This window comes from Botryllus schlosseri, chromosome 5 (assembly GCF_051294905.1).
Source record: "Botryllus schlosseri isolate E-star chromosome 5, Bs_hap1, whole genome shotgun sequence".
Lineage (NCBI taxonomy): Eukaryota > Metazoa > Chordata > Ascidiacea > Stolidobranchia > Styelidae > Botryllus > Botryllus schlosseri.
In genome coordinates this window covers 6976055-7003766 of record NC_137240.1, presented here as the reverse complement: position 1 = coordinate 7003766, position 27712 = coordinate 6976055, and the positions used below count along the sequence as shown (strand labels likewise).

Genomic DNA, 27712 nt, shown 5'->3' with positions numbered 1-27712 from the left:
CAGGCGTAATGGCGTTTACATAAATATCGCAGCGGGAAGGACGTGGTAAAAGGTAGTGTCGCCGAAAAAACGGTGACATTCCTGCGTAATGACTCGTGTATGTTGCCTTGACTCTCGTCTTTCTTTCGTACTGGCATTTTACATCATAACTAGGGTATCAATTCCGGCCAAATCATACAAGGTGTCAGTCTGTATTCGTGTAAATTTTCTTTACTTACGCCGCTGACAAGTGCCCGCGCTTGAAGATTATAAACAGACCTTTATCGTATAGGTTTGTAGCGTAGCATTGTAGCCCACTGTACTGACTTGTAAAAGGAGGCAGTATTTACGGATATCAGCGCTACTGAGCATTGTGAAAGAGGATCGGCGATTTTAATTGGAAACGACAAGGAGCGTCGCCAACACAAGTAGGTGGATATAAATTGTTGAATAGCGAACAGTACTGACGGGAAATAAATGCCTAATGAGCAGGTGACGGTTTTTGATGAATTCCGTCGCTCGCCGTCAATCCGGTCATACAGTCTGAGCAATATTTGCACTGTTGCGTTACACTATTTAACAGCTAGGAAGAGTCATGGATATAATCTCTACCCGCTCGCTACTCCTGCTCATTTATATCACGTTCGGACGTACAGTACACGCTCAGACCGACGAGGAAACTTCACTGGAGGAATCCCTTGGTGAAGGTAACAAACTCGATAACGATTCCCGTGCCAATGACAATACCAGTTTAGATACCGCGTTGACACGTGTATTTTATTATATTTCTGAAGCATATTAAAGTAGCCTACTCCCAAGATTTCAATGTTGTAGCTTCAGGCGCTAGCGGCGTAATAGTCTAGATATGTTGAGGCTTCCGCGGGTTTATGTTACGGTTTCCGCCGATGAACTGTCAAATCCATTCAACTATTTCAGCGTTATACGACATCCATCGTCGGCGTTTAACTTTGACCTTTACTTCACTCCGCGTACTGTCACTTGAATGTTGTAAATCCTACAGCCATTGTTTTATTATGGAAAGAATTGCGTTTTAGGAAGTGACGCGTACGCACGGAACAAATTAACTTTCACAAATCTTTAAAACGTCGACGTCAAACTTTGAACACCGCTAATATAACGATTACGACGCACGTACACTTCCGTTACCTTTTAATATATCTTCTCCGAATGCCTATACAAATTTCCATCACTAATAGTATAGGAGTCTATGATGACGTTTCACTTACGATATCTCTTCTTCGAACCGCTGTGATTACACAATTTCGACGTTATCTGAATGTCACTGTCAACGGATTATGCTCTGTAACGTTTCAACATGCTTTTCCGTGTACAGTTACCGGATTACGTTGTAACGTGCGATTTTACGCACTGTGTTACACTTTATCCAATTAAGTGTTTCATTAAAAATTGAAATTGTCCGTAGCATCAGAACGCCGAATGTAGATGAGTACCGTCTATCATCACAATCCGGCTGATGTAAGAAGCTGATATTGTATGGAATAAAGTGGCCTTTTAGCTGAATTTACATGGATATTGTGTAAATACTGACTTCATTATAATGTTGCTTCAAATTATCGTGCCTGTACCGCTTGTAACGGGGCATTTATGTGTCGGAATGTTGGGAAACTAATTATTTCCAAGAATCGCGCACCGGCGCATCTGGATTAAGATCGCCAGACACGAATTTATCCGATAGCGGTAGCTTTTAGACAAAAAGACTACAAAATGTCCCAGACCAGACGTAAAGCAAAGTCGTTCGCCATCATTGTTTGAGACGCAGTCTTTGGCACTTCCTTTCTGATTCATCTCAGAACTGACCAGTCAATGTAAATCTATGCGACCGGCTAGATGCGTTCAATTCAGACATTCTTTAAATCGCAGATACTTATTCTATTGTCCCTCTGATAAGAATCAGTTTGCAGGAACCTAATCGATATCGTAAAAAGCAACATAATTTCTCAATAAGTGTAGATAATAACGTGTGTAATTGTGTATGCGCGGCGATTGTACATCTTGGTACGGCCAGATGTCGTAGATCCACAGTACACTAAGGCAGATCGCAGATAATGAGTTGTCACACCGTTAGATTTATGGGCTCTCACCATATTTTAAAATAGATAACAATTTAAAATTTATTACGTACATTACATATAAGATGACATGATGTGATACATACTCTGAATCTCCAAATTTATTACTACTAAAATATTTTTCCGTGCTGATAGATTCTAACAATGCTACAAAGACAGGAGACTAGTAATCAACTATTCACGCCGGGAATTCGTAGCTTAGCTATATTTACCGTGTCTAAATTCGTCTTTGTTCCCATAAAATCCAACGGTGCGATGCGCCTTAACTTTATGAAGAGCCTCTCGGAGGTAACGCACTTCAATATACAATTGAATATCACATTCATATTGAAATAAACCCGAATATTTTCGGCTGACACACGTAGTCATGGTTAATCGTCAGCAGATAGTAGAGAATTGAAAACAACTTTGTATATTGACAGTTGAGTTTACCATGTATTTCAATGCGCTGCCCCTTCGAGAGTCAACTTCCTTCACGTCGGCTACAGGACACCGAGTAAAACGCGACGTTCGGTTACTTGAAAGGGATCCCGCGAAAAATACTTGACCCTGAATAAAAACGTAAACACTTCGCGGGCAGAAATATCTGGCATTCAGCGCAAGCAGAGCGCGGCACATACAGAATCTCGACGGCGTTTAGGATCAAGTGCATTGTGCATTTATATCAATGGCCATATTATTCTCCACCGCGTCCGCTAATAGACATTCTGTTATGCTCTTGAGTGTTAAATCCCGCTACGCAGTGGGCCTCTACTGGCGATGGATCAACACTTTGTATTTCGCGGGGTCACCCTTAACCTTTGTGGTTATTTAGGCAACGATAGGACCGTCTCGGTACGATGAATACTTTTCACGATTACGACATCCTAACAATACGACGCCGGACGCGGGCAACGTAAGCCGATCGCCGATGTATTGTTATGACTGTTCGAATATAATATCGCGTTGACGTACCCCGCCTAATTACGAACGCACGCCCTTGCTACATTCTGATTCGCACCGCACACCGGCACACGCGTAGATATCTTCGATTTCTGGATTTAAGTCCATTACTGGATCGAGTTACGCGGATAAGTTGCGAAGGAAACTGTGTGGAAAATGCCAATCAATTCTGCAAAGTTTTGTTGTGTTAACGTGTTAGCGTTCCCATTGAGTCATCGAATTACAAAGTGTAGTACAATTTGAGATGGTCCGCCGATAGGGAAAAACATAACTGGCGGTAGACTACACGGGTGTCTCGAACCGCGGGTGTATACATGCACATTGCACAGCGCACAGTAGCACACGAGCAGTTTACATGCTATACCCAATCGGATACAGTAGTTTTTTACCATATTACCATCAGTACCTGTAGAATATTACGGGGATATCTAGATATGTCTGGTCTAGATATCCATTGGTTTTTATTAATAATTTCACCAATTCAAAATATCACAAGATTGCGATACAATGAAAAGGTAGGAAGGAGTCGAAACGACGTTGAATAGTCTTTTCATCAGACACACAACTTGGCACAGAAAATGCAAATAAGATGCACCGGGGCCTACGATACTTAGTATCGAAATGCAAAACAACATAATGTACTATGTAACATAATGGACAAGCGTACAAAATAGAGTGGTCTGTGTCGTCGAGGCTTATGTGTCAGATCGTGGTCCGGTAGTCTCATTCGATATCTAACGAAAGTTTGATCATTATTACACAACATGAAATCTGAATAGTATATTCATTTTGAAATAAAACCGAATATTTTCGACTGACCCTCGCCAGGGATAATCTTCTACAACGCCTGGCGAGTGTCAGCAGAAAATAGCGAGGTGTATTTCAGAACGAATATACAATTCAATCGTATATTGAAATTCTGTACCCCTAAGAAGCTCGTTACCTCAAAGAAGCTCTTCATATACATGAAAACTGTTTTGACTTGTGAGCTCAATTTCTTGACATCCCGTGCATGCGCTGCGGTCCACTATTTACGAGTATAACCACAATGTTATATGCTGTGTGCGATGTTTTATGTAGAAATCGTCTCGGACTGTGGGACTGATGGGGAATCGACGCAAATTTCCGCCAGCGGGCCACGCTTTATTTAGACTACCTTGTAATAACAAGCTTGTAAAGAGAACCGGCCGCGACGCTGCTCTGCTTGAGCCGGCGACGCGAGCTCTCGGTTTCCGCTTTCGCGAACAGCTCGCGCGATTATACGCCCTCTCGTATAACATGGCGGAAGTCTCGCAGTCGATAAAGTCAAGCGGTTTCAGCCGTTCTTCATGTCGTCTTATAACGCAAAGTAGTAATAGAAGTTTCGATAATCTCCCACGCGGTCTTTCCTTTCCTTTTAATTTGCCGTAGAATGTCATTAAAGCGATGATTTATGCTTTCAACGAAATACTGGTTGTCGGACCTTGGTTTAACCGCAATGTTCAATCGAAGTACCGTAAGGGAAACGTAATTGGTGGTAGCGTGGCATTAAGTTCAATGATCTTCCTGTAATCGAGTTTGGTAATGATTGCTTTTCTTTTGCCTTTGGCCTATTACGTTCAATTACCACCCGTGACAGTGAAATTCATTACCGTTAACTATTAATAAACCGGAGCATCATGGTACGGAATCAAAACGAATCAGGCTCGACGTGAACCTCGAATGTTTCGTAGAAGCCACAATGGTAGCAGATTCCGGACGCTGCTAATTCGATGCTGTTCGTAGAGTACTAACGTCTGGGACACCTTCCTGCCCGAACGTATAACAGATTTCGTAATATATTTTTTAAGATCTGTTGTGCAGAGTTTTACTTTTCTGCTAGATGCGGCGTTTTGAAGATTAACGAACAAACGACCAATTCAATTTCTATGCTTTAATGCCGAGATTCAATTCAATTGAAATCGGCCTACATGAGAGCGCACCGAAACCACTATGACCCGGGCTTTTAAAAACTCACTTCATTTTGTATTCAATTGACTGCGAATGCGCAAATCCACTCAAAACACAATCTGCAGACTTGTACAACGTAAATCGTATGTGTAATTCAGGTTTTGAGAAATAGAATGTGTAATATGATGTTTAACATTTTGATATCGATTTTTTCGTAAATCACAGAATATCTCACTTGAAATCTGGCTATTCTTGTAATCTGCTCTGTGGCTTTGGGAAGTTCCAATCCCAGAGACAGTAATTTCTCCCCTCCGGCCATCGTCTGGTGGCAGTCGGCTATCGCAATATATGACTCTTTCGTCAAGTAGCCAGTAATTACATTATGCTTAAGACGGGCTTATCACGATGCTCAGAATATATTATCATGGCGGGATGCGTTAATTGAGCCATTAGATGTAACTGTTTTGAACTCGGCGCGTATCAAGATGTTATCGTGCCGTACATCACAGACGAATGTCATTTTATGGATGTTTTTCTCCCACTTGCGTATAGGCTTCTGGATTTTGGTGATGTTAGCCTTGTTATGTCGTTTTCCGTCCGTAGTATTACACTGTATCAGCCGAGCACCATAATATTTCTTCCACACCTTCAGTAGTACGCGCGCCAATAAACCCAATCAGTCAAAACAGAAAATCTATAGATAACGTAAACTTGACGAATTGAGTTTAGCTCACGGTAATTTAGCAACGTTATAGGTTGAACCTATAGGTTGAACCAGCTTTCAAATGTTACATATCTCCAAATGATTCAGTCGTTTGACACCTGCGCGTGTCGTACTGAGTATAACCTTAATACGCGTTTATACCTTATAAGGAAACTATCATTGTCATGCGGGCGCATACGACGTACGCTTTTACGTAAAATGTTTTAGCATTCATCGGTAATACTTTTCCCCGTACTGAATACCATAGATTTTGCTCCGGACTAACTTTCGCGAAAAGATTGTGTTTACACATTAGCTACAAAACTGTAGTAACAACTTTTCGTTATTGCTCAATTCTCGGTGATCTTTGCTGAAAACACTGCCGTATTATAGTGCCGACCCCGCAGTGTCAATACCAACCCATAGAGCCTGTAATACAGTCAAGGTAAGCAGAAATCGTTCGGCTTCGATTGGCAACATTTTTGTGAACTGTAATCAGGGAGGTAATAATTGTTAACATGTTCTAAATATTTCGCCTTTCCGTGCACCGGAGATATAGATAAGAATAGATAACATATGTTCGCTAAATCTCAGGTTGCTTTTCTAGACATGACTACAGGTTACACGTGACTTCGCTCTACTATAACATTTCGGGCGCAATGTCAGTACGCGAAATTTGTACGCAACAGTAACGCATACCTTGTCAAATATCCCATCACTCGTTTGTCGATATACTATTTTTTATCGCCGAACTTGCTACCAAGACCAAGACCAAGATGGTCTGAGAGATATATTCCGTTTACCATCATATGCCAAGGCCTTCTGTCACGGTTCTATACCAATACCGAGAAAACCATTACCGAGAATGGACATTACCGAGAATGGACATTACCGAGAATGGTCATTACCGAGAATGGACACCACCGAGAATGGACATTACCGAGAATGCCCAATGTCAAGAATATAGCTTACTGGGACTGACGTTGTCGAGAAATTTATACCTGAGCATCGATACCGAATGTGGCGACGCCGTGATGCACAGACACGACCTGTGCATATGCATAACATGCCTGCATTGCATATATTACATTCTCGGTAATGTCCATTCTCGGTGGTGTCCATTCTCGGTAATGTCCATTCTCGGTGGTGTCCATTCTCGGTAATGGCATTCTCGGTAATGGTTTTCTCGGTATTGACCGGACACCTTCTGTCACTGCATTGCGGACATGCTCGGATCAGATTGTTTTCGCTGACCGATCAAAATAAATGCTTGTTAAATTTAGGGGCTTGGTTTTTGTAGCTGCCATCACGGCAAGTGCAGGGTCACAAAGGTACGGCGCTGGCAAGGGATGTGAAGTTTTGGAGACTTTTCTTAAGGTTCGCTTATTGGGCCAGGGCGTTCGTACTATAATAGAAATGATTGATGAGTCTCTGTATTGTATATGAAAAAATGCCTCCATTTAGATTCATATGGTGTAGGAATAGGACTATAGGTTACCGGATTTATTACGGGTCACTGTGGAGCGTTTCACGCTAAATAACATCCTGCAATCCGGCGTGACCGGCTCAAACAACAGCCAAACCGGACACATTTCCGTATTATCACGGCTGGGGTCGCTACCGATACAAACCCTCGCTCGGTTATATAATATACGTGGGTTACACGCTGTAATCGAGTGTCGAAAATCTAGAATTTGAAATATGAGCGTGGAAACAGTGTTACGTTCGCACGTATAGAAAATACTCTTAAAAACATTTCCGTTATATGACTGACATTCATCCTTTCATTGTGATTAACACGACATAGCGACAAACTCGTTCCAATCGAGTTTAGATATCGTCGTCGCAATATGCTGCAGCTTCGCGGCTTTGAGCTTGTCATAAAATCGGACTATATCGCTAGAATGCCGCTGCTCATTTGTTGGCGGTCAATTTACAGCTACCCATTCGGTAAAGGTAAACTATCTCAGACGGAACTGTACACAAACAGGATTTATTGAGGGAATGCGGAATGCGGTATAGTGTTTTGCAAGTCAGCTCACAATGAGTTCGTGCCGTGCGACGTTATACATTATACAAATAGCATCGTGGCGTATGAATCTAAAGCGTTTACGAAGCAAGCGGAGATTAAAGTTCAAAATATATCTCCGTTTCAATACCACGGAACTGTAATGACGCAGCGATGGGAGATCTGTGACGTAACTATGGAGCGGATAGCATCACCCGCCAACCCGACCCAGCCTCTGATTTCGTTCTATAAAATCTTAAGCTTTATGCATGCTATTATTGCTTCGGTGGATTTACGCAACGCAGATCACATACTGACGTGCAATTTGACCGTGACCGGCGGTTTGGATATTCGCAGTCGTGCGCTTATCTTCGCTGCGGTGACAATATGCCTGTCTTAGCTGTTGAAAGACAGCGCTCTCTCCGTATAACGAAAACTGCTTTAATTCGTAACACGAGAAGTGGCGGGCTTGAATTATCCCGAGTCTTTTTGCGATTAATATTCTGTACTAACAATTTATTTTCTTTGTTTCTCTCTCTGCCCGCATAACCTTCCCGTTAAACCCCGACCCGGTCGCGACTTGCTCTCCTAATTTTTCAATATCACGTTTAATGATCATCATTGATCAATCTTCTACTTCTGGCGGAACGCCTACGTTCCGGTCTAATTAATTTTATCAACACCTGACGAAACCGCGTTATTCTTTGTCCGCGGTGTCGCGTTACTCTTGTGTCTCTTAATTTCTGACCTTCCCGTTCTATTTTGGTGTTCTCACTTCTTGGTTTTCTGTACGGTTATATTCACACGGATGTTTACATCTTCTTTCTCGCTTCTTCATGTTCAATGACTCTGTGTTGATACCATGATACATGATACATGGTTCTTGTTGTGGTACTCTTTGCCTTGTTGTATCCTGTCTGTTCGACTGTCATTGCTACCCTTTCAAATCATTAACCAGACCTCACCACACTCCCTCCCGTCGCCTCCCCCTCAGGACCCGTCACCCCATTTTCCGAGCCTGATGGGTGCATCGTGGAGCATTGTTTGGAGGACTATCAGCGTCAGGCTCCCTATTATATGCCGGATGGAAATCTCAACCGCAGGCGATGTCTGTTAATAAAAAATATGGGACAGTGCATGGTACGTTCTGCCGGGTCGCGTTGCGCCACTGGGAATGCACGGTATATACTTGTCGAAAATTCACGGCTAAAGGCTTTCGCATTGTACAGTTGCGCTTCAAGTTTACGAGGTATTGGTGCTACTTTTGTATTATTTAGATCACCATTAATTTCAATTGTCACTAACCCGCAAATGATTCGATTGTGATAGCTTTAGCGGTTTTCTCGGTGTAAATTGGGTTGCTGTGTTTCTATAATTCTGATAACATTGTAGCGTGCTCGCACCATTCGACAAGATTCCTGATTTGATCACTGCTCGTTACGAAACTCATCCATCAATCATATGGTCACACAAATCATTGTCCACAATTGTGTCGGTCAACGCTATTATGATCGCACAACGTCTGGTATTTCGGTGAAAATTGTGGTGACATTTAATAATAATAAATAATCGTAATCATTTCATTCCTTTCATTAATGGCCTACATTTCGTAAATTCCAATGCACCCGCAATTCATGTGTGGCGTAGGCCTCTGGACAGACAGTTCAATGATTCGCATTCAGTATCGCATAATCATGACGCCGTTATTGGTGTTTGGTAAGCTAAGGGCATATCCAGAATTAAAATGTGTGACGTGTGGGCCGACATTTCAGTGAGAAAGTGTCTTTTTAGGTACATTGTGCAATTGTGCAATAAAAACGGACACCACCCCACAATGTCGAAAATTCAAAAAAAATAGTTTAGAATTCGTCAATGGCTTAGGGAATCATCCGTTTCACCGCAACACCATAACGTTATGCGCAACCTTCACCGACTTATCGAATGATATAGTACCTCCTTATTGCTACTGTTTGTCGTCCCACCCAATGTTTTAGTCAGCTGCATGGAATTGCCCGACGATTCTGTAATCATGACTAGACGTCCAACAAAATTCAGCCTGGATTCTCCGATAATTCGAGATTCATGAAGGAACATATTCAGATGATTTTGTTACTTCGTACACGAATTATATTTATGAAGAAATAACCTCTTCTCCAGAGTATACAGAAGGCTAATTTTAAGGAGCTTATTCTATTCGCAAACTAAAGATGTCTACCGCCCGTTCATTGTCGATATTATTCAATCACCGATACTACGAATGATTTTGTTATGACAAATTCTGTCGGTGTTCGGAGAACATGACGATCATGTCAAGATTATGACTGAATCTTTGATAATTATCGAATACAAACCAATTGCCTTGATCCATCTTACTAATCAAGCGACCAATGCACCAGCATAACAAATTCGAAGCATTCGTATTGATTGGACGATTAGAGTTGCGACCCAGGGCTGCGTAATTTGATTCAAGCGATGCCCGTCTCGTTGAGCGAAGCAGCAAGTATGCTTGTTCAAATGTCGACCACCGATAATCCTGGCGCATCATTCCCGCACGATCTAAATGCTGGGAAAGTTTGCATGCTTTCGCGTTTAATGTATCAACATAGCGATCCAGTACAGTGCACAATGCGTACGTACTACGATCCTGCAAAAATGCAGTAAGGAAGACTTTATACTCTAGCCCAGTTGCACTCGTGATTATGTTTAGACTAGCACGACACGCTGCGAGCTACCATCATCTGTATGGCATATAAGCATTGCGCTAGAAGCAGTTAATTCCATGATCCCATAGCTTCAAATGGCGTTGAAATTTTGGATCAATGTTGACTGATTTTCGTTATCCATTTGGCAGACAGGTAAAAACTACTGGATTTTCAAAACGCGCAACTAGAATTATCCACGTTTCAAAACTTAGAAGTAGATCTAGAACTAGAGCTAACAATCTCTAAAACTACGCAACTAACCAAGACACAACACAACTAATTAGATTGTATTCCAAAGCAACTCATACGAATTAGTGAATTTTAAATGAGCAAGAATATATTGGAGATAGAATCGGCATTTCAAAAGAACGGGGTTTCGAGTTTGAAATGAGATGGTTTCGACACCCAAATTGCAGCCCCTGACTACGGCACTAGTAGTGCTGACCCTGAGCTAGCAATTGCTGCAACCTGCAATAACATCACACAACTGATCACCGGTATCACCATTAACGCCAAACGACGACAAATACTTTCTAGTTGTTTGGAAACTCCTTTTAAAGCGCAACTAGGGCTACTCAATACCAGTAGCTGGACCGTCGATCAACTGGATTGGTAGTTTCTTCGGCATGTGGCATCGGATGAACTATGCCTGTGCAAATTGAAATGAAATACGAACCACCGGTTCGTTTATTGATACACAATATGTCAGAGGAATTACGTGCTATTCGCTGGTCTGCACACGTCGACTTAGCCCTTGAACTTAGAGCCACTTAACACACAAACAGAAGGCGCACGAGTTGAAACTAAATGCCACGCATTGACATGAATATATCGAATTCCGTTTTCGTGCATGCGAACCAGTTTGTTAATCCGCTCTGAGAAATGAGTTCGAATGATACAAACAGAACCTCAACCGGCAAGCACGGCTTACTTGATTGATGCGATCTAGTAGCTGTAGTCAATGTGGGCGATATGTAAGATGGTGATTGAAATTCTGCGACTGAGGTAGCTGTCTTAATTTATCTAATGGGATATGTTGTTTTGTACAATATCTAACAATCACTTCTGTAACTAACACACTGCACAATTTCTATTTCAGAAGTAGTGATTTTTGCTATGCTTAGCTGACAATAATAGATTTGCCAATATTTCGCTGCGATTGTAGCAAAAACTTCATAACTCGTGAAGTGACATTATGATTGCTATATTTATGTAATCCTGTGTGATATTATTGTTGGATATTTTTCGATTTGTTAATTATTTCCTATGTTACTTCAAATGTGCTAATAATTGTCCTAATGCGATTGCAATCAACCATTGTTGCCATGACCTGTGAATTGTTTTCACTCTTAGCTGGGAATGACTGTGATTTGGTGCAGTCGATCAGCTTAGTAATGGTTCTGATTGGATTTGAATGTTTGTTATATAACATAAGTAATGAACTGTTGTCCGAACTTCTCACTGTGACTTAACTACAAACTGGTACCACTGACGGCCACCATTATCACTGGCAATATTACACTCAGGCATATCTAGAGTTCTATAGATATCCCTGATTTCACTAAATGGATTAATTGTAACTTTGCTGTATGGTTAAGACCGATTGATAGTTGAACACAGTGCAGTGGACATCTCTGCATCGTTTAACATTCAAGCCATCTCAGAATTTTTATTCTGAATACACCCTTGGTTACTCCAAACCATCTGATCAAAACATATTTAATGTGCTTTTTTCAAAGGATCTCCTGATGAAAGCAAAGTTGAACTTCATAATACGTTTGCTCGTCCAAGTTTACCCCCTAATATTCGATATGGGGAAGGTCCGGATGGAGATGCAGCATTTGAATTCATCTCTGGTGGTACTACTGGTTAGTGATATATCGACATTTTTATTCTATTGCAGTCAACGTTGTTTTTATCATGCTGTGATATAGCTTACAGTCTAGTATGATTTCAAAATTCTAACGTAATCTCAGAATCGCAATGGCGTGAAAATATCTAAAACATTTTAGGTACGGTAAAGGCTTAATTCTTCTCAGCTAGTCCCCAGGCACGATCAAGTCACATAATCGCTTTAAAACATGCATTTTTATCTTTATGTTAACCAAGAGGAGATTTTATCGATACTTAAACGATTTGGTGTTGCGTGATTGTGTCCCAACATTGCTCTACCTCATAGTCCTGTAGTAATTTTACCAGGTGAAATCTGACTTTGTTTGCTAAGTGCATCGTTTGAAGTGCTACACTCTCAAGCCATAGATTCTGTGGCACTGTTTGACCTGTTATAATTCAAAGCAAATATACTACCAAATGAGTACGCACATTCGCCACGCTTTCGCGGTTTTAAGATTGGTGAAACACCGGTTGCTTTCTGAAATTTAGCATGATTCCTTGTCAATGTCACTGTGATAATTCAACGACTATTTTGTGGACTTTTGTCACAGGCTTTTGTGCTTCAAAAGTTTCCACAGCATTACATGCTGCTGCAATGAGTTTTTCTGTCCCTCATATTACTGAATCAGTTGTCACCGTGTAAATGCATCTGCCTTCACTTGTCCATATATATTCAAACAACAATATCTTGTAGATCCGACATGATAACAACATGAATTCTTTTTGAAACGATTTCCATTTGCTTTGTGCTTCAAAAGTATAATCTAATTGAGGGTAAAGTTCTAATACGGGTGGGGCTGATATATATGTGAAGGTAATATAAAGATAATTCTTTCGCTATGCAAATTCATAGTTTATCTTAATTTGCATCGGTTCTGATGTCCATTTTTGTAGAAAAAACTGTTTACTTACATCCGTTGTGTTCTGTGTTTCTTTTCATATATTTCTCTTTCAAATAGCCAATAAAAGCTTATGGTAGCCTACAATGTAGGAATGTTCACCATTGATAGAAAGAATTTGCTTTGATTCCTTGGTCTAGTTCAACTATCCATGTGAAGTATGGGATTTGCAGTGAACCGTTTAAAATAGCACCGGCACTTCTTCAAATAAGATACGCTCAGCAAGAACGGGTCTAGTTTCCTGATATTTCATTGCGAATGCAGTGATAGTAATCGTGAATACCTTAGGCTATAAGTCCTTCAACTACCTATTATGAGTCAAAATCAATACTGACACGGTTTTTTATTGTGGTGTAATGCTCTGCAATGTGAACAACTATCTTTTGTCTTTTATCTTACTTCATGCTCGTGGGCATATGTTCAGGAAGTGGCTTACCAAGTATTGAGTGAATTTATTTCCCTTGTATTATGATGTAATGGGTGTGGCCGAGAAGCCTTTTCTAGATACCGATCCGACAATGGGCCCCCGAGGAAAATCTTTGATATTAACATAATAGTCTTACAAGCTGTTTATTTAAACAGGGAAGCTGGTGCGCGATGTGTTTCCTACAGGATTTTTTGATGAATTCCTGGTTATAGAAGGAAATATCAGTCCAAAAGTTAAGGACGGCATTTACAATGAGGGTTTCCTGTTGTCGTTCCTGGATATTACAGAGGTGCGAAGATAAGTATTCTCAGAATAAATAATTTGTTATAAAAATAGTTTTCTTTTTCAGAGTGACTTGCTTTTCGGTGTTCGAATAAAGAAAATCGGCGACACCGAAATAGCTGTTGAGATCCATGCCAAGGGTGGCGAAATTGTTGAATTCCGTGTAAGTATGATGTTTCGAATTGGCAGAACATGTAGGCTACATTTTCAGATTTTATAGTGTTTTGCGTTTTAGACGCAATCAGAAATGTTATTATTTGCAAGCTCGAATTCACGCTAATGTAATAGCTGTTTGTGACCTATTCGGATACCGGGCCGACACTGGTCACCATGTATAGTGTATACACGAAATTATAGCTCGACTATGTGGCACATATCAGCAATAAACACTGGGTCTCCATGACTCGGAATGACTCGAGACGGACAGTCAGCGGTAGTCAGTAATGAAATACTCCTACTTTTTCGAAATATTCCGGTAGATGTTGCGTACCTTCACTACTTACTCTAAAGCAGGGGTAGGTAACTTCTCAGGTCGGCGGGTCTGTTATGGGAACATGAAGTTCTTGGCGGGCCAGGATACAGTATCGACGCATTAATCGCGTGTTTATCCACCTATACAAGGAATAAATCGCACTTAATGCAAACTTCAAGTCTAAAGTGTAGAGACCAAAAACAGTGCGATTTTTGCCTTCTCGTCAATGTCACCGACATGGTCGTATTGATGAGTGGAGTGAAACTACGAGGCCACTGTCGGATGAATATACTGTGGCCTATATGAATTTACTTGACACTTTTGCTCACTTGGAAAGTGATACTTCTACTTGTTATTACTTCACGACGCTACCGGTACTTCTATTTCTACTTGAGTACCATCAATGACGCTTTTGACCACCCCTGTTCATTCTGTCTTATTAAACTTGAGTGGTAATTGACCTCGGCTCTCGACAACCGGAGAAATTAGTGCCGTACAGCATGTTTGATCTTACACTCTCAATAGGGTTTAAGCAATAAGCATCCATAAATGTTACTCTAGGTTCCCATCTTCCATGGGATATGGAAGAAATTTGTGATCACAATTACCGACGAAGAATCCAGGTTGTACATTGACGACTCGTCATCGCCTATCCTTGCGTCATCGATCGATAGCGGCATACCAAACCTCGACAGTATGCCTACCAACGCCAAAGTCTTCTTGGGTAGCCGGGGACCTTCAAGCGACCAGTACGAGGTTGGTGATGAATATTTGCAATCACTCACCCCGATATCATAAATGCGTTACCCCCATCACTCACTAGACCAGGGGTTCTCAACCTGGGGGGCGCGGGAGGCTCTCAGGGAGGGCGCGAGAAATTGACGAAGTCAGTATTGGGGGGGGGGGGGGGCGCGAGAAATTGACAAAGTCAGTATTAATTGTACGTGTCTGAACATGTGTTTCACATCCATTATGAGAAGACGATTAATGAAGATGAAATTTATTCCATATTCAAGAAAGCTTGCAAAATACAAACTCTAGCAACCGCGCTCAACGCAGTATAGTCTGATTTCAACTTGATTTGAGCAAATTTTTGAAATTCTTTGGAGATATAGAGAGCAATTCCCGCGTGTAAGTCATTCATTGCTTCATAGCTTTCACAGTAGCCTAATGCTTGTCGCGCTGGGCAGCTCTTGTTAGTAGCTTGCGAACTGCACTGCCTAAGACAGACTTAGATGCAACATAGGTTGCCCGGTTTCGCCCTCAATTAGGCTATAAATCAACACAATTTAATCAATTTCCAAAACTGATCAAATTTAGCCTGGCAGGACAGAACGACGCCTTGCTCTCTGTACTCACTACCAGCATCAGGATTAGTCTCAGGGTGACCTACCTTGAAATTAATCAATGGATGTCTTGTTCAATGTTTTTTTGTTATTTTCAAACAAGTATGGAGAAATTTGTCAGCAATGTAAAAGACTCAACAACTGGAATGCAGATTCAAAATTGGCGTAAGATATACCTTATGTATACTATTAGATCAGGGGTGGGCAGCCTGTGGCCGTAGAGGGGAATTTGAGCGGCCGTCGACGCCTAATTCAATTAGTATGTGTTGGCGGCCGTAGACATGCAAATTGCAATTACGAATTCACTCCCGCAGTTTCGAGATATTTTAATTATTCTTGACATTTTCTTCGCCCTCCGCGCAATTCAACAAGACTTCATCATCGATTTTAATGCAGTTCGCGGCCCTGAAAAATTTTCGCGCTCCGCGCGACAATATGCACCTCCCAGCAACTATTCATAACATTGCCACTCGCTATTTCGGTGCGTACAATAGGCCATTGTGAAAAGTAGAATAGTCCTGAGTTCACCGGGAATGGATATGGACAGTTTACCATAGGAATTTTGCGACCAGATCGTTCATTGCGGCTATGCCCTGGAATGCGGCTTTGCGCTACATAAGCAATCGAAATGCAGCCATGATTATCAAAAACGTTGCCCACCTCTGTATTAGATGATGTGCTCTTTTTGACATCACGATAAATAGAAGGGGGGTCAGGGGGGGCGCGATTTTTTTGACCATCTCCAAGGGGGGCGTGTGTCAAAAAAGGTTGAGAACCACTGCACTAGACGGTAATTTGATACAACACAGATCGAAACTGCAAACAGACACTTGAAGGTTTTAAAAGTGTTCCCTCATTCGAATTCTATACGGGTTCCCGAACTGATATTTCAGCCATGTCGCAGTGTCATTTCTGACAAATCTGGCGAACCGCGGTCAATATGACATAAATTGAATCACCGAAGAATGAAGAATTATGAATATCACATTTTTATATGATCAATTCCTTCCAAAGAGGATTTCTAACGTATTGGTTTCTGGAAATTTTGGTAGAAAAGCTTAGTTTGTGGTTAATCCAACATTGCCCGTGTCTGATGGTCTGTGGATGTATGAGCAATGAGCATGCGGCATTTGAGTACATAGGTTAAGGTTACCATGATCTTCTAGTGAATGGATAGGGTTCGGTCAGGGCAGCGGCCGCCATCCTTTTTAATGGTGGTGCCCCGATGTCCAATTCCCCAATCTCATAATATGGTAATCCTGAATTACAGGAATGTTGGAGTCTGGGTAAGTATATTGAAAACGTCTGTGGAGTCGCAGTTGACTGCACAGCCCTGGTGGCGCACACCGTACATATTGAATAATAAGCGCTTCTTCGATATACCCCCGAGATCCAAATTTATTAACAGAAAGATAAATTCGTTTTCGTGATGGGATTGGGATGAAATTAGAGTTGTGGGTACTGGATATTAGGGTTGGAAGTGGGTTAGGGTTATGGTTTTAATTAGGGTATCCCAATATTAGGTTTGTGGGTGGGAGACATTAGGGTTGTGGGTGAGGTATATTACGGTTGCGAGTGGGAGATATTAGGGTTGGAGGATGACGGATGTTAGGGTTGGGGGATAAAATATATTAGGGTTGTGGGTTTCGGACACTAGTTCGGGGATTATATCACCCCTAACCCTAATATACGTCATTCACACATTCATACACATTACACATTCACCCCAACCCTAAACCTAATATCTCTCACCCACAACCCTAATATTGGGATCCCCTATCCCTACCATAACCCTAACTCACTTCCAACCCTAATATTCTGCACCCAACACGAAAAAAGAATTTATTTTTCCGTTTATAAATTTTGATATGTTTGATCTCGGGGGTATGTCGAAGAAGCGCCGAATAATATCCGGTCAGTTTATGATAAAAGCAAAATTATCCGGCTTACGGGCATTTGCGGCTTATGCGTACGCTGTTGCGTATTTCGTTCAAACATCACCGACTTGCAGGGACTCCTCACTGAGATGATCCTTCTCTCTACCTCTGATCTGCACTCAGCCGTGACCGCATATCTCGGAGAGCCCGAGGATCCAGTAGATCCGGAAGGAAGCGGCAGCGGTAGCGATGGTGACGATGAATTGGATGGTGATACCGACAGAGAGGTAGAAGTACCAGAACTGGAAGACACGGATGACGAAGATGCTCCCGTGAGTAGAGCTGTGCTTTCTGATTCGGAAAATAACATGTTTGCATAACTGCCATTTATAACTCGACTACAACTGACCTCTTCACGTCATCACTGACATTACGAAAGGGTTATGGTCGAAATAGAAGTATAATTGTATGGTGTAAACACTTGGCGATTCGCTTAACAGAGAGGTCGTCTAGCCACCGTCGTAACCGATATATTGAAAATAAATGCCTGTAAGGGATCGTTGGCACCATACAGGTGTCGTCGGTGTTTGAGATTGCTGGGAATACGTCGCTATCAATTACAAGCTTACTTTGGAATGTGTGATCGTTTTGCTGCATTGTTTGGTACGAATGTGCGCTGTTTGGAATAAAATTAGACCGATACACAGGGTTTCCATCGACATGAACCAAAAACTAACAACTGTCAGAAATTCAGAGTAGCCCAGCAACAGTGAAACTTTTGGTAACTGATGACTAGGGCAATTTTATTTTGACCTAAAATCGGAAGATTTTGACCTAAAAAATCAAAATTGTGACATTTTTTACCCAAAAAAACTTAATTTTCACCAAATTATGAATCTAAAAAAATGGCCGTTTGCTGTATTGTTTCGTACGATGTGACTAGTGAGACACAATTTCCACACGTCTAAGCAGTGTGATTTTGCTGAAAATCCATTTCGACCAACCACTCATGCCGTTAACAATTCATGGTGACATCCCACTGTGCATTTATCGCTGATTCTGTGCCTTTGACGTCCATCTCTCATATTCAGCATTCATGATTCAAGTTCAGCTTCACTGAGCAGGTTATATATCTGGTCTGTCGTATGAGTCATTGTAGTTATGTGCTTTGAAAGATATAAATATTGATTGACTTCGCCCCGAAGAACATTCGCTGAACTTACGGTAGACTCGATTGAAGGAAAATCCGTTACTCCTAACCCTTTCATGAAACATGGTATTATCCGTTTGCTCAAGTTATACAAATAAGTCTGTGTTGGTGAAATCACACAATGTCTCGTCTTTTGTACTTCGGCTGACACCATAATCAGATGTCTGACACCATAATCATTCGACGAACTTCCCCGTTTTTCTTCTTCGGTCGGTCACCAAAATACAGTGATTGCTTAGTGGTATCAGGCGCACCTGCATAGCTGCGAAACGATATCGGCATACACTATCAGATAAAATGGTGGACCTGTAATTAATGTGCAAGCTTTTATATATATTTATTTGAACTGCTAACAAACTTGGATCTAATGAATATTATAAACGGAGGGATTCTAGTTCATATCCAATTGTCATGTATGTTGTGTGTCACATTTACATTAATGATGTTCTGGCATATCTGATAACTTTTCTCTTGAGTTTTAATCTTCTATCGAAAGGACATTGATGAGGAGGAGTTTATTCCTGTTGCACCCCACCTTCCAAAGGCGCCTATACCCACTACTGAACCAAATATATTGTATACATCCTTGCCCCAGACGGCAAACATGTCATATGAGGTATCTCCACTGCATTTGATAACGAATGCCACACTTTTGCACTGACCCGTGGTTGCACTAAGTTTTTCTCGTGCCCATTGTGAATGACAGCAACTTCACTCATCTCGTGAATACGAAGTGAAGTAGTACCATCGCATGTCATGCATGGAATTTTGTATGTTTTAAGATGTTTTTGATCTTTATTTGAAGCTCTTTCGTGCATGCTTGTGTATTTTATGTTGTTGTAGCCTATAGCGACGTAACGTAGTATTCGTGAGGAAGTATCTATCTCTGATTACTTGAAGGTATTGCTACGATTTCTTGAATATGATGCGATCATAGTTTGTTGGAATTTGACACCCAGTGTCTTGGCCTTTTTCTGTGTTCCTGCTAACTTAACAACAACAAATTACAGTTGTGGAAACAAGTCGTGCATGTGTCCAGAACTCAGTAGAAGCAAGCCGGCATTGTAGAATAAAGAAACATTATCTAATGAACAAAATCGTGCTTTTGAATGCCGGGGAATTGTGATGACCATAGAATTTTCGGGTTTGTTTGTACACATTGTAATGTATTCCCCTATTTTGAGATCTCCCGGTCTCAAATTACCCATTGTGCGTATGCCCACAAAAGCAACATGAAAGTGATGTGATCAAACACATATTGATTTCTTAACAAAAGCATTGTTCCTCGATCAGTTTTGTGTTCATCGAGCGGGATGAACGATTTTGAGTTTTGGATGCGAGAATTTGTTGTATTTTGACGCGAACATCTGAGTGCATGCTGTCCCGTGCGTGTCACAAATTTCATGGGAATGAAATTTATGTTTTTGTGATTTGAGATCATGTAGCGATTCATTGTGTAACGTCGGCGGTACACTGCTGTTTTTGGTGGATGTAGCGAGCACCATCGGCTTTTGGTAATCAGAGATTTCTTGATGAATGCGAATAGGTGGAGGCCTCTGGTGATGATGCGGAATCGTCTGGTGACGACACTGAGCCTTTGGTTAAAGAAGAAGAGATTACAGAGGCTGAAACGACCACAACCACAACTACTATCGCCTCCACCACCGCAATGAAGACCTTACCTCCAGCTACAGTTACTACTACAGAAGCTAAAACTACTACAACCGCAACTACTACTACCACAACAACTACCGAAACACCATCACCAAGTACAGTCTCCACTACCACTACAGAACCTGTACCACCAACAACTGTTCCGACTACGCCCACCACTGAAGCAACTACAAAATCAACGACTACGACAGAAAGAACACCACCGCCACCACCGTCAACCACTAAATCTACAACCACAGAAACTGTAGCGGCCCTGACTACCACTACCACAGAAAGAACACCACCGCCACCACCGTCAACCACGAAATCTACAACCACAGAAACTGTCGCGGCCCTGACTTCCACTACGACAGAGAGAACTCCACCACCAGCACCAACCACGACGGCCACCACCACAAAAACTGTACCGGCTATCACTACTGCAGAAACAAAACTGACCACTGCCAGCGAGAAGGAACCAGTTGTGCCTGATTTAGTAACGGTGACGGCGAAATCTGTCGTTACTGAAGAATCATTCTCGGTAGGAGCTTTGAAGCTTAGGCGCTGGTCTGCTTGGCTTAACCCAATGTGTTTTGCGATTCTAAAATCCTAACCACTTGCGCGTGGCTTTATTTTCATTCTACCTGCCCACTGTGCAGTAACCGATTCCCGCTGTGATTTTTTGTTACAAAAATTCACAGCCGTCACTTCAGACCTTGCGTGTTTAATTTGGCGATTGCCATAGCTGCCTATTGTTAGTCGCTAACACGGTAGTGCTTGTATCCAGACTACAACAGTTTTGATAGCTTCGACTTGCATACACACGCTCCTTTGCGATTTTTCACCTGTTTTCCCCCAATTTCTAAGTTTACTCTGAGTTGCTTTCGCACCCTCTTGTCTGTTGAAGTAATGCTGCATGATATTCCAACTTTAAAATCTTCCGTTTGTTGTGTGTGATTGCGAAAACCAAATGTCACCAGATGCTTTCCTTAAAATTGTGCCTACTCACTTTCTGTGTGATATTTTTTGCTTTGCGTTTTGATAATTCACGCCGCTGCTATTATAAACGAGGATGTCAGGAATTACATTGATACCTTAGCGTAATTACTCACGTACAATACTGACCTTTTTTATGTCACCGTCAACACAAGAAAAGACGTGATGTATAGATGGGAACAGGAAATTTAACAATTATTTTTTGTTCTTTTTAATTCATTCGCTGCAAAGTAGGGATGGTGTGAACGTGAGGTTCACGTTCGCGTTCTGTGTGTGAACCTCAGATATTTAGAGGTTCACGTTCACAAACGAACCTTGGTAGGTTCTGCACTGTGAACCTTTTTCATATATTACAATTTTCACTTCATTATAGTATCTTTGGTTGAAATTTATTGCATTTCTGCGGGCTGCGGGCCCGGTATATGCATGGCGCTGTCAGCATAAAAATCAACACTAAACGAGCATGCACCTTTACAATCTCAAACATTATTCTTGCTTTGTTACAATTGTTTGCTCGAAATATCCAGCTTTCCGTTTGAGAATATTTAGTGACTCATCTCTGCTGTGAGCTTGACTCGCAATCACACAACATCAAGAGCGAAACACTACATGTAGGTAGTCAGCGAATGACTCTTATCCAACCAATCAATGAAATTGATATCGTTGTCTGATGTAAAAAATCTAGCAGTCGTACGGGGTCAATCTCGATTTCACATGTTTATTGTATCATAAAAACCAACTCCTTGGATTGGGGTGTTGGCTACTACTGTATAGCTTGTTAACGGGGTAATATCGGTAGCAAGTAGGGAAACCCGTTTTACACTCTGCTCAATATCAACTTAGCAATACTCGGGGCGCCGAATACATTGTCCGGTCGGACCTTGACCGTTAAGGCGTAAGCTTATATTCCCTTGCAAGTTCTCGTCGAAATAGTGGCAGAGCGACGCAAGATATTGATTTTCTGGGATGATTATATCAATTGATTGCCCCAGTTGATACATCTGTAGACGTTTAAAACATCAATAGGTACTTGAGCATTGTGGCATTATGTGGTCCGAATCGTCGCTAGGTATTGCAAGGTTATCACTTCACTGAAATGCTGGTTTGAAATTAGCAATATGACGTCACGTGACGTCACGAGGTTCACGTTCGCGTTCACACAAAACCTTTCAAAAAGGTTCGCGTTCACACGAACCCGAACCTTTCAGAGGTTCACACCATCCCTACTGCAAAGATCAGTATATTCTGTATCATTCAAAGAAATTTCTTTTTTTATCAAGCTTTCTGCCCGTCATTGCCTGCTCCCCGATGCAGAGGGTGTCTTATCTGCGACTCATTGCGTTACCGTCAATGATTCGAAAGAGTGTCATCCCGTTCATGTTCTTAATATCTTTCTAGGTACCAACCGAAGAGGAAGGCGAGGAAGAAGTTGTCATGCCTAGAGTAGAAGAAACACGTGGCGAAAAGGGTAAGATCCTGTGTTTCAGTGACCTGTGTAAAGTCCAGCGAGGATTCAGGATTGTTGCAAATTCAATTGAGTTAAATGGGAAAGTTTGTGGTGTGTATAATAGACTATGAAATAGGGCCACGCCTCGTATACTGCATGATAATATGACAGTATGCAATATCTGATATTTACATGCTATATTGAATATGCATATTATATGTATCCACATTGGCCACACTTATATCACAATGTGTTTTACTCATCACAAATATAAATCGACTTTCAGCTCTTGGGGCAAGTAACTGTGCCCTAGTTTCTCAGTACTAAAGTTCACACCAAGTCTCATTTCCTGTTTATGGTTTCATGGTGTGATGGAAGCAACAACTGCGTCGTTATCAGCCACAAAATCTCTAAATATGTGACAGGAGAATCATGCGTGAATTATTTTCTATGAAATTAACGTCTTCCTGGGTCTTGCTAATGATGCGGGATTACCAAATCCAAGAGAATAGGATTTTTCGCACCGGTGTTAATAAATCAGTATGGTAAAAAGAAAGGGTGTGAAAAATAATTTGAGCCACTCACAGATCCTTTATTGCAAATCGAAATCCATCCTGTTCTACGATATGTTCTACTGGTAGTTTATTGTGTTTTAATAGACTTGACACAGGACCGATGCTCATAGAATGTCAATGAACTGTCAGACTCCATACAGCACATGAGATATGACAAGAATTTAAGGAGTTGAGCTGGGTCGCATTCAGCTGTCTCCTTGGATATGACACTGAGTCTAATAGTCCTGTGAAAATAAGTAATTGCCAGCTTTAAATGCGGTAGCAATGCTATCAAACTGCAAAGACGAAAGAGTCAATTTATGCTTTAAATGTACAATACAGTTTTATGTTTATTTAGGGAAAGGAAATAATTGTAAAGACCATATTCAGAAGCTGGTTATGAAAACCATTTTCACCATGAGCCATATCAGCTATCTTTGAAGTGATGATTCTTATTAATCTAATCGAATTTGACAAGATAAGGCGAATCCTTTTTGCAGTCATGCTCGATTTTTATGTAAACAATAAAATACATGACATATTCCGGACGATATTAGGCACCTGTGCGCCGGAAAGGATGAGCCGTCTATCCCATGAAATTTATGGTTATGCAGCGTTCAAGTATTTAGAGGGGGAATTGAAGTGCGTTCAAATTTGATCAAGTGGTCCAAAATTACTCTGTGATTATGGGAGTTGAACTTGACAATTTTTGAAATAACTTGAATGTTATAGTTTTGTGATAATGAGAGACGAATGCAGTGGGTCAATAGACTTCATCATACATTGAGAAACCAGAACTATCACCACTTGAAAGGCACTATGTAAGAATTTGGATTAACTTTTATTGAATTTTGCCAAGCCTGACTCATGTTGTACCTCAAGTATTTGTAATAGTTGTCATGGTTTTAATAGTCTTCCCTAATCGCCTTACTGCTGGATATGATTTTATCTTGGTTGATGGGTAGATGCTTGAGATTCCGTTCAGTATTTTACTGTCTGTGTTCCCAATTCATCTCTGTCTTGTTATGTGCATGTATGCCGTTGTCACTTGTTGACAGATAGTAGACAGTAGCTGGGAAATCCATCGATATATGACATCTGGTGGTATCACTGTCGAACAAATTGCATAGCACGCTGACAGCACAGGAAATCCAGCTCGTAGGCTCTAATTTAGTACTTATGCTATGCTATGTGATTATATCTGCATGTTCTTTGTGTATGAAATGAACAGATTTTTCGTTTTGCTATTCTCTTGATTTACTGAACAATACTGGGTGCCTAATCTCACCTGAAATAATGAACATCATTTCATTGAATTTATTTTAGTCATTTCTAGGTATATAGGTTATTTTTAGTCTACAAATGTATATGTCATAAAATGCTTCGGCAAGAGCCTTTATTTTGTGGTCTCGTTTTGATTGAATGAAATCTGATGCCATGCACACGGTGAGGTTTTATGAGCAATGCAACATTAACATCAGATTTACAAATGCAATACTCTATCGGAAAGCAACTTTTTGTCGGCAATGTCTTCTAGTTGGTCTTTTGCGACAGGCGACATGAGTCAGAGGTCATCTGGTTTTACGACATTGGAATGTTTGCAGCCCCTCTTTACAATGAGGCATTTTGTACCATACCCTGCTGGGATGGGTTAAATAACAAGTTGTCTTACAGAATCACTGTTTAACTTGTAAACTGTAGCATTAAAGGGCTTCTGATTATCTATATAGTACGTGAGTTAGATTTGTACATTTTTATTGCTTAGCTATGAAAGGGTCTCCATTCTGAATACCTTACGTTATCGCAATTTCATTGTTGAACTACATGTTTTCATGGTTGCCGTAAATGTTAGATAATAAACTGTGTATTGAAATCAGGTGAACAAGGCCTGTCAGGACCGCAAGGTGAAAAGGGTGAACCTGGAATCGACGGCGCAGTCGGTGCCAAAGGTGATACCGGAGAACCTGGGCCTCCAGGAGATCAAGTACGAATACTTGAATATATTTATTTGCACTTTTAATTATCGTGCAGATGCGAGCCACTATTTTTTAAGAGTGCAACATGTACAGCATTCTGCATACCGTAATTATTTCGTTATGAAAAAATTGAAGAGTGCAACATGTCTAATATATTTCATCGACACAAGAAGTAGCTTACGGAACGAAATATTCTCTTTACCATTACTTGCAGTTGATATGATCCGAGTTATTTACTGTTGAACTGATATCGATTAGCAAATGCTGTGAATACTATCAAACTATTATAACATCTGTTGAACTTGAAACTGCTTGGAAAACTCAGATATTCTTTTGCATCGCTATTTTAAAACCTTGTTTTGAATCAGCCCTGGTGCGCCGGGTCGGTGGTTCTGTTGATCTCCTGTCTAAACTCGGCTTAGTTATATCATTTCCGATGCCGATATTGAATACGGTATCTCATTCGATCAAAGAAATTGTGAAAAAAATGTTGTTTATTGTCATTCCTTCTTTTCAGGGCGAACGAGGATCAGATGGACCACCGGTACGACTTGATTTTTCTCCTTCCTTCAGTTTTTGATTGATTGTGATTGTATTGAATGGCGGCTATTTTCTCCATTCCGTAATTGCATGGTAGAAATCTTGCAGAGTGAGAACGTCCGCAACCTTTAAATTGTACTGTCGTATGTGGAGTTATGAATTTCATTCTTCAAGTGCCCTGCACTCCATCAGTAACTGAAGGTCAAGTCCTGGCTCTTGAGTCCTGGGTCTTTTCTTCTGGCACTCGAGAAAGAAAGTGAGGCTACTTTGTGAAAATAAAATGCCCTTTTCAATTCGATAGCGCTACCACTTCTATCCAGAGTTATATTTCCCCAATTAAAATTATTCCAATCTCAATCACACACCGGTGTATTATGAAACTATGTGATCATGGAGAATTAGCAGTTTTTAAATGACATGTTATAGGTGACAGTGACATTTCCAGATATATCTGCTACGAATAGGTTGAATCGTCAAATTATGATTGATGACTTTAGGTCAAGCGCTTTAGTCAAGGGCTAGTCTGCCCACTCCAGCGATATGATTTACAGTCTGTTGAACAAACTGAAATTATACGCTTCACCGATTATATCGAGAGATGCTCAAAGTAGCAATCATTGGTACTCAGTGAAACTAGTAGTAAAGCCATAAATTTTAACTCAATTACAAGTGGAAAATTAACACTTGAAAGTACCCAACTAAGTAGTTCAAAAAGTCGATTTATTAAGATTTACGAAGAAAATACGTCCGGCGGCCAATTCGCTAAGTCGTTACTCGACAATGTCACTCTTAAACGTGTTGGAAAACATATCCCTAAACTGCTTTCTACGAGGGTTGTCACAAGGTTCTGAGTCACAAGTCAATCTCACTTATAGTTTTGACTCGGGTCAAGTCGAGTCATTTTCAATTCACCATCGAGTCAAGTCCAAGTCAGTGAGTAGAGGGCCGAGTCCAAGTCATAGTGTTGTGACTCGAGTTCTAGTCCAAGTCATTGTCTTCACTGTTCGAAATACCAATAATGTCTGACTTAACTATTCTTCGAAGGGACAATGAAATGTCTGTCTTGGCCGTCTTAGTCTCGAGTCATATGACTTGGTTCGAGTCATGCTCAATGACTTGAGTACAAGTCGAGTCAACACAAAAATTGAGTTGAGTCATTTAACGCATTTGAAAAAAATGACTCAAGTCATTATCATTACAACCCTGGCTGGAAGTAATGTAAACACATCCATGATTATCTATCACAAGAAGGCCATGTCACGAATTCTGCACTTATTAGGACTGACGTTATCTCATTTTATTCAAAATCATTCCACATCACGCTCGGAATCTATTCCTATCAAACAGGGTCCGCAAGGTGAAAAAGGTGAACCAGGCGTATCACCGATTGCGGTGCCTGGCCCACCTGGACCAAAAGGAGAAAGTGGAGATGACGGTGATGATGGTGTCGGCGAACCAGGGCCCCCAGGACCTCCTGGCCCGCCCGGGGAGGTATATCTCGGCATACCTAATTTTTTGAATAATTTTTTATTTTAACCCAAAATCCTTGTTTTAGTTTGATCTTGAAGGGTATTCCGGTTTTGAAGATCTCCACGTATGTAGATTCGATTCCTCTGACTTGAGTTTCCAAATAACGTGACTTTCATTTAACGACAGGGCGAACGTGGACCGCCAGGTCCTGCTGGACATCCAGGAAAAGACGGGGCTAGCGTATGTTTAGAAAAAAATCGAAAAATACTTTTTACTGACTTCACTGACTTTGTTTT

General features: G+C 41.1%; 1 protein-coding gene across 1 annotated transcript; it reads left to right on the top strand.

Annotated features, from left to right (window-relative positions):
• The first annotated feature begins 360 nt into the window (after positions 1-360).
• On the top strand, positions 361-27655 carry LOC145438818 (uncharacterized). Its single transcript, XM_080316176.1, has 15 exons — positions 361-407; positions 563-686; positions 8631-8921; positions 12114-12242; positions 13749-13882; positions 13943-14038; positions 14909-15103; positions 17705-17902; positions 19277-19396; positions 20327-20974; positions 22828-22897; positions 25308-25414; positions 25924-25950; positions 27294-27540; positions 27603-27655. The coding sequence occupies exons 2-14, from the start codon at positions 575-577 to the stop codon at positions 27480-27482; spliced, it is 2316 nt and encodes a 771-aa protein (XP_080172302.1). The 5' UTR covers positions 361-407; positions 563-574; the 3' UTR covers positions 27483-27540; positions 27603-27655.
• The last annotated feature ends 57 nt before the right edge of the window (positions 27656-27712 follow it).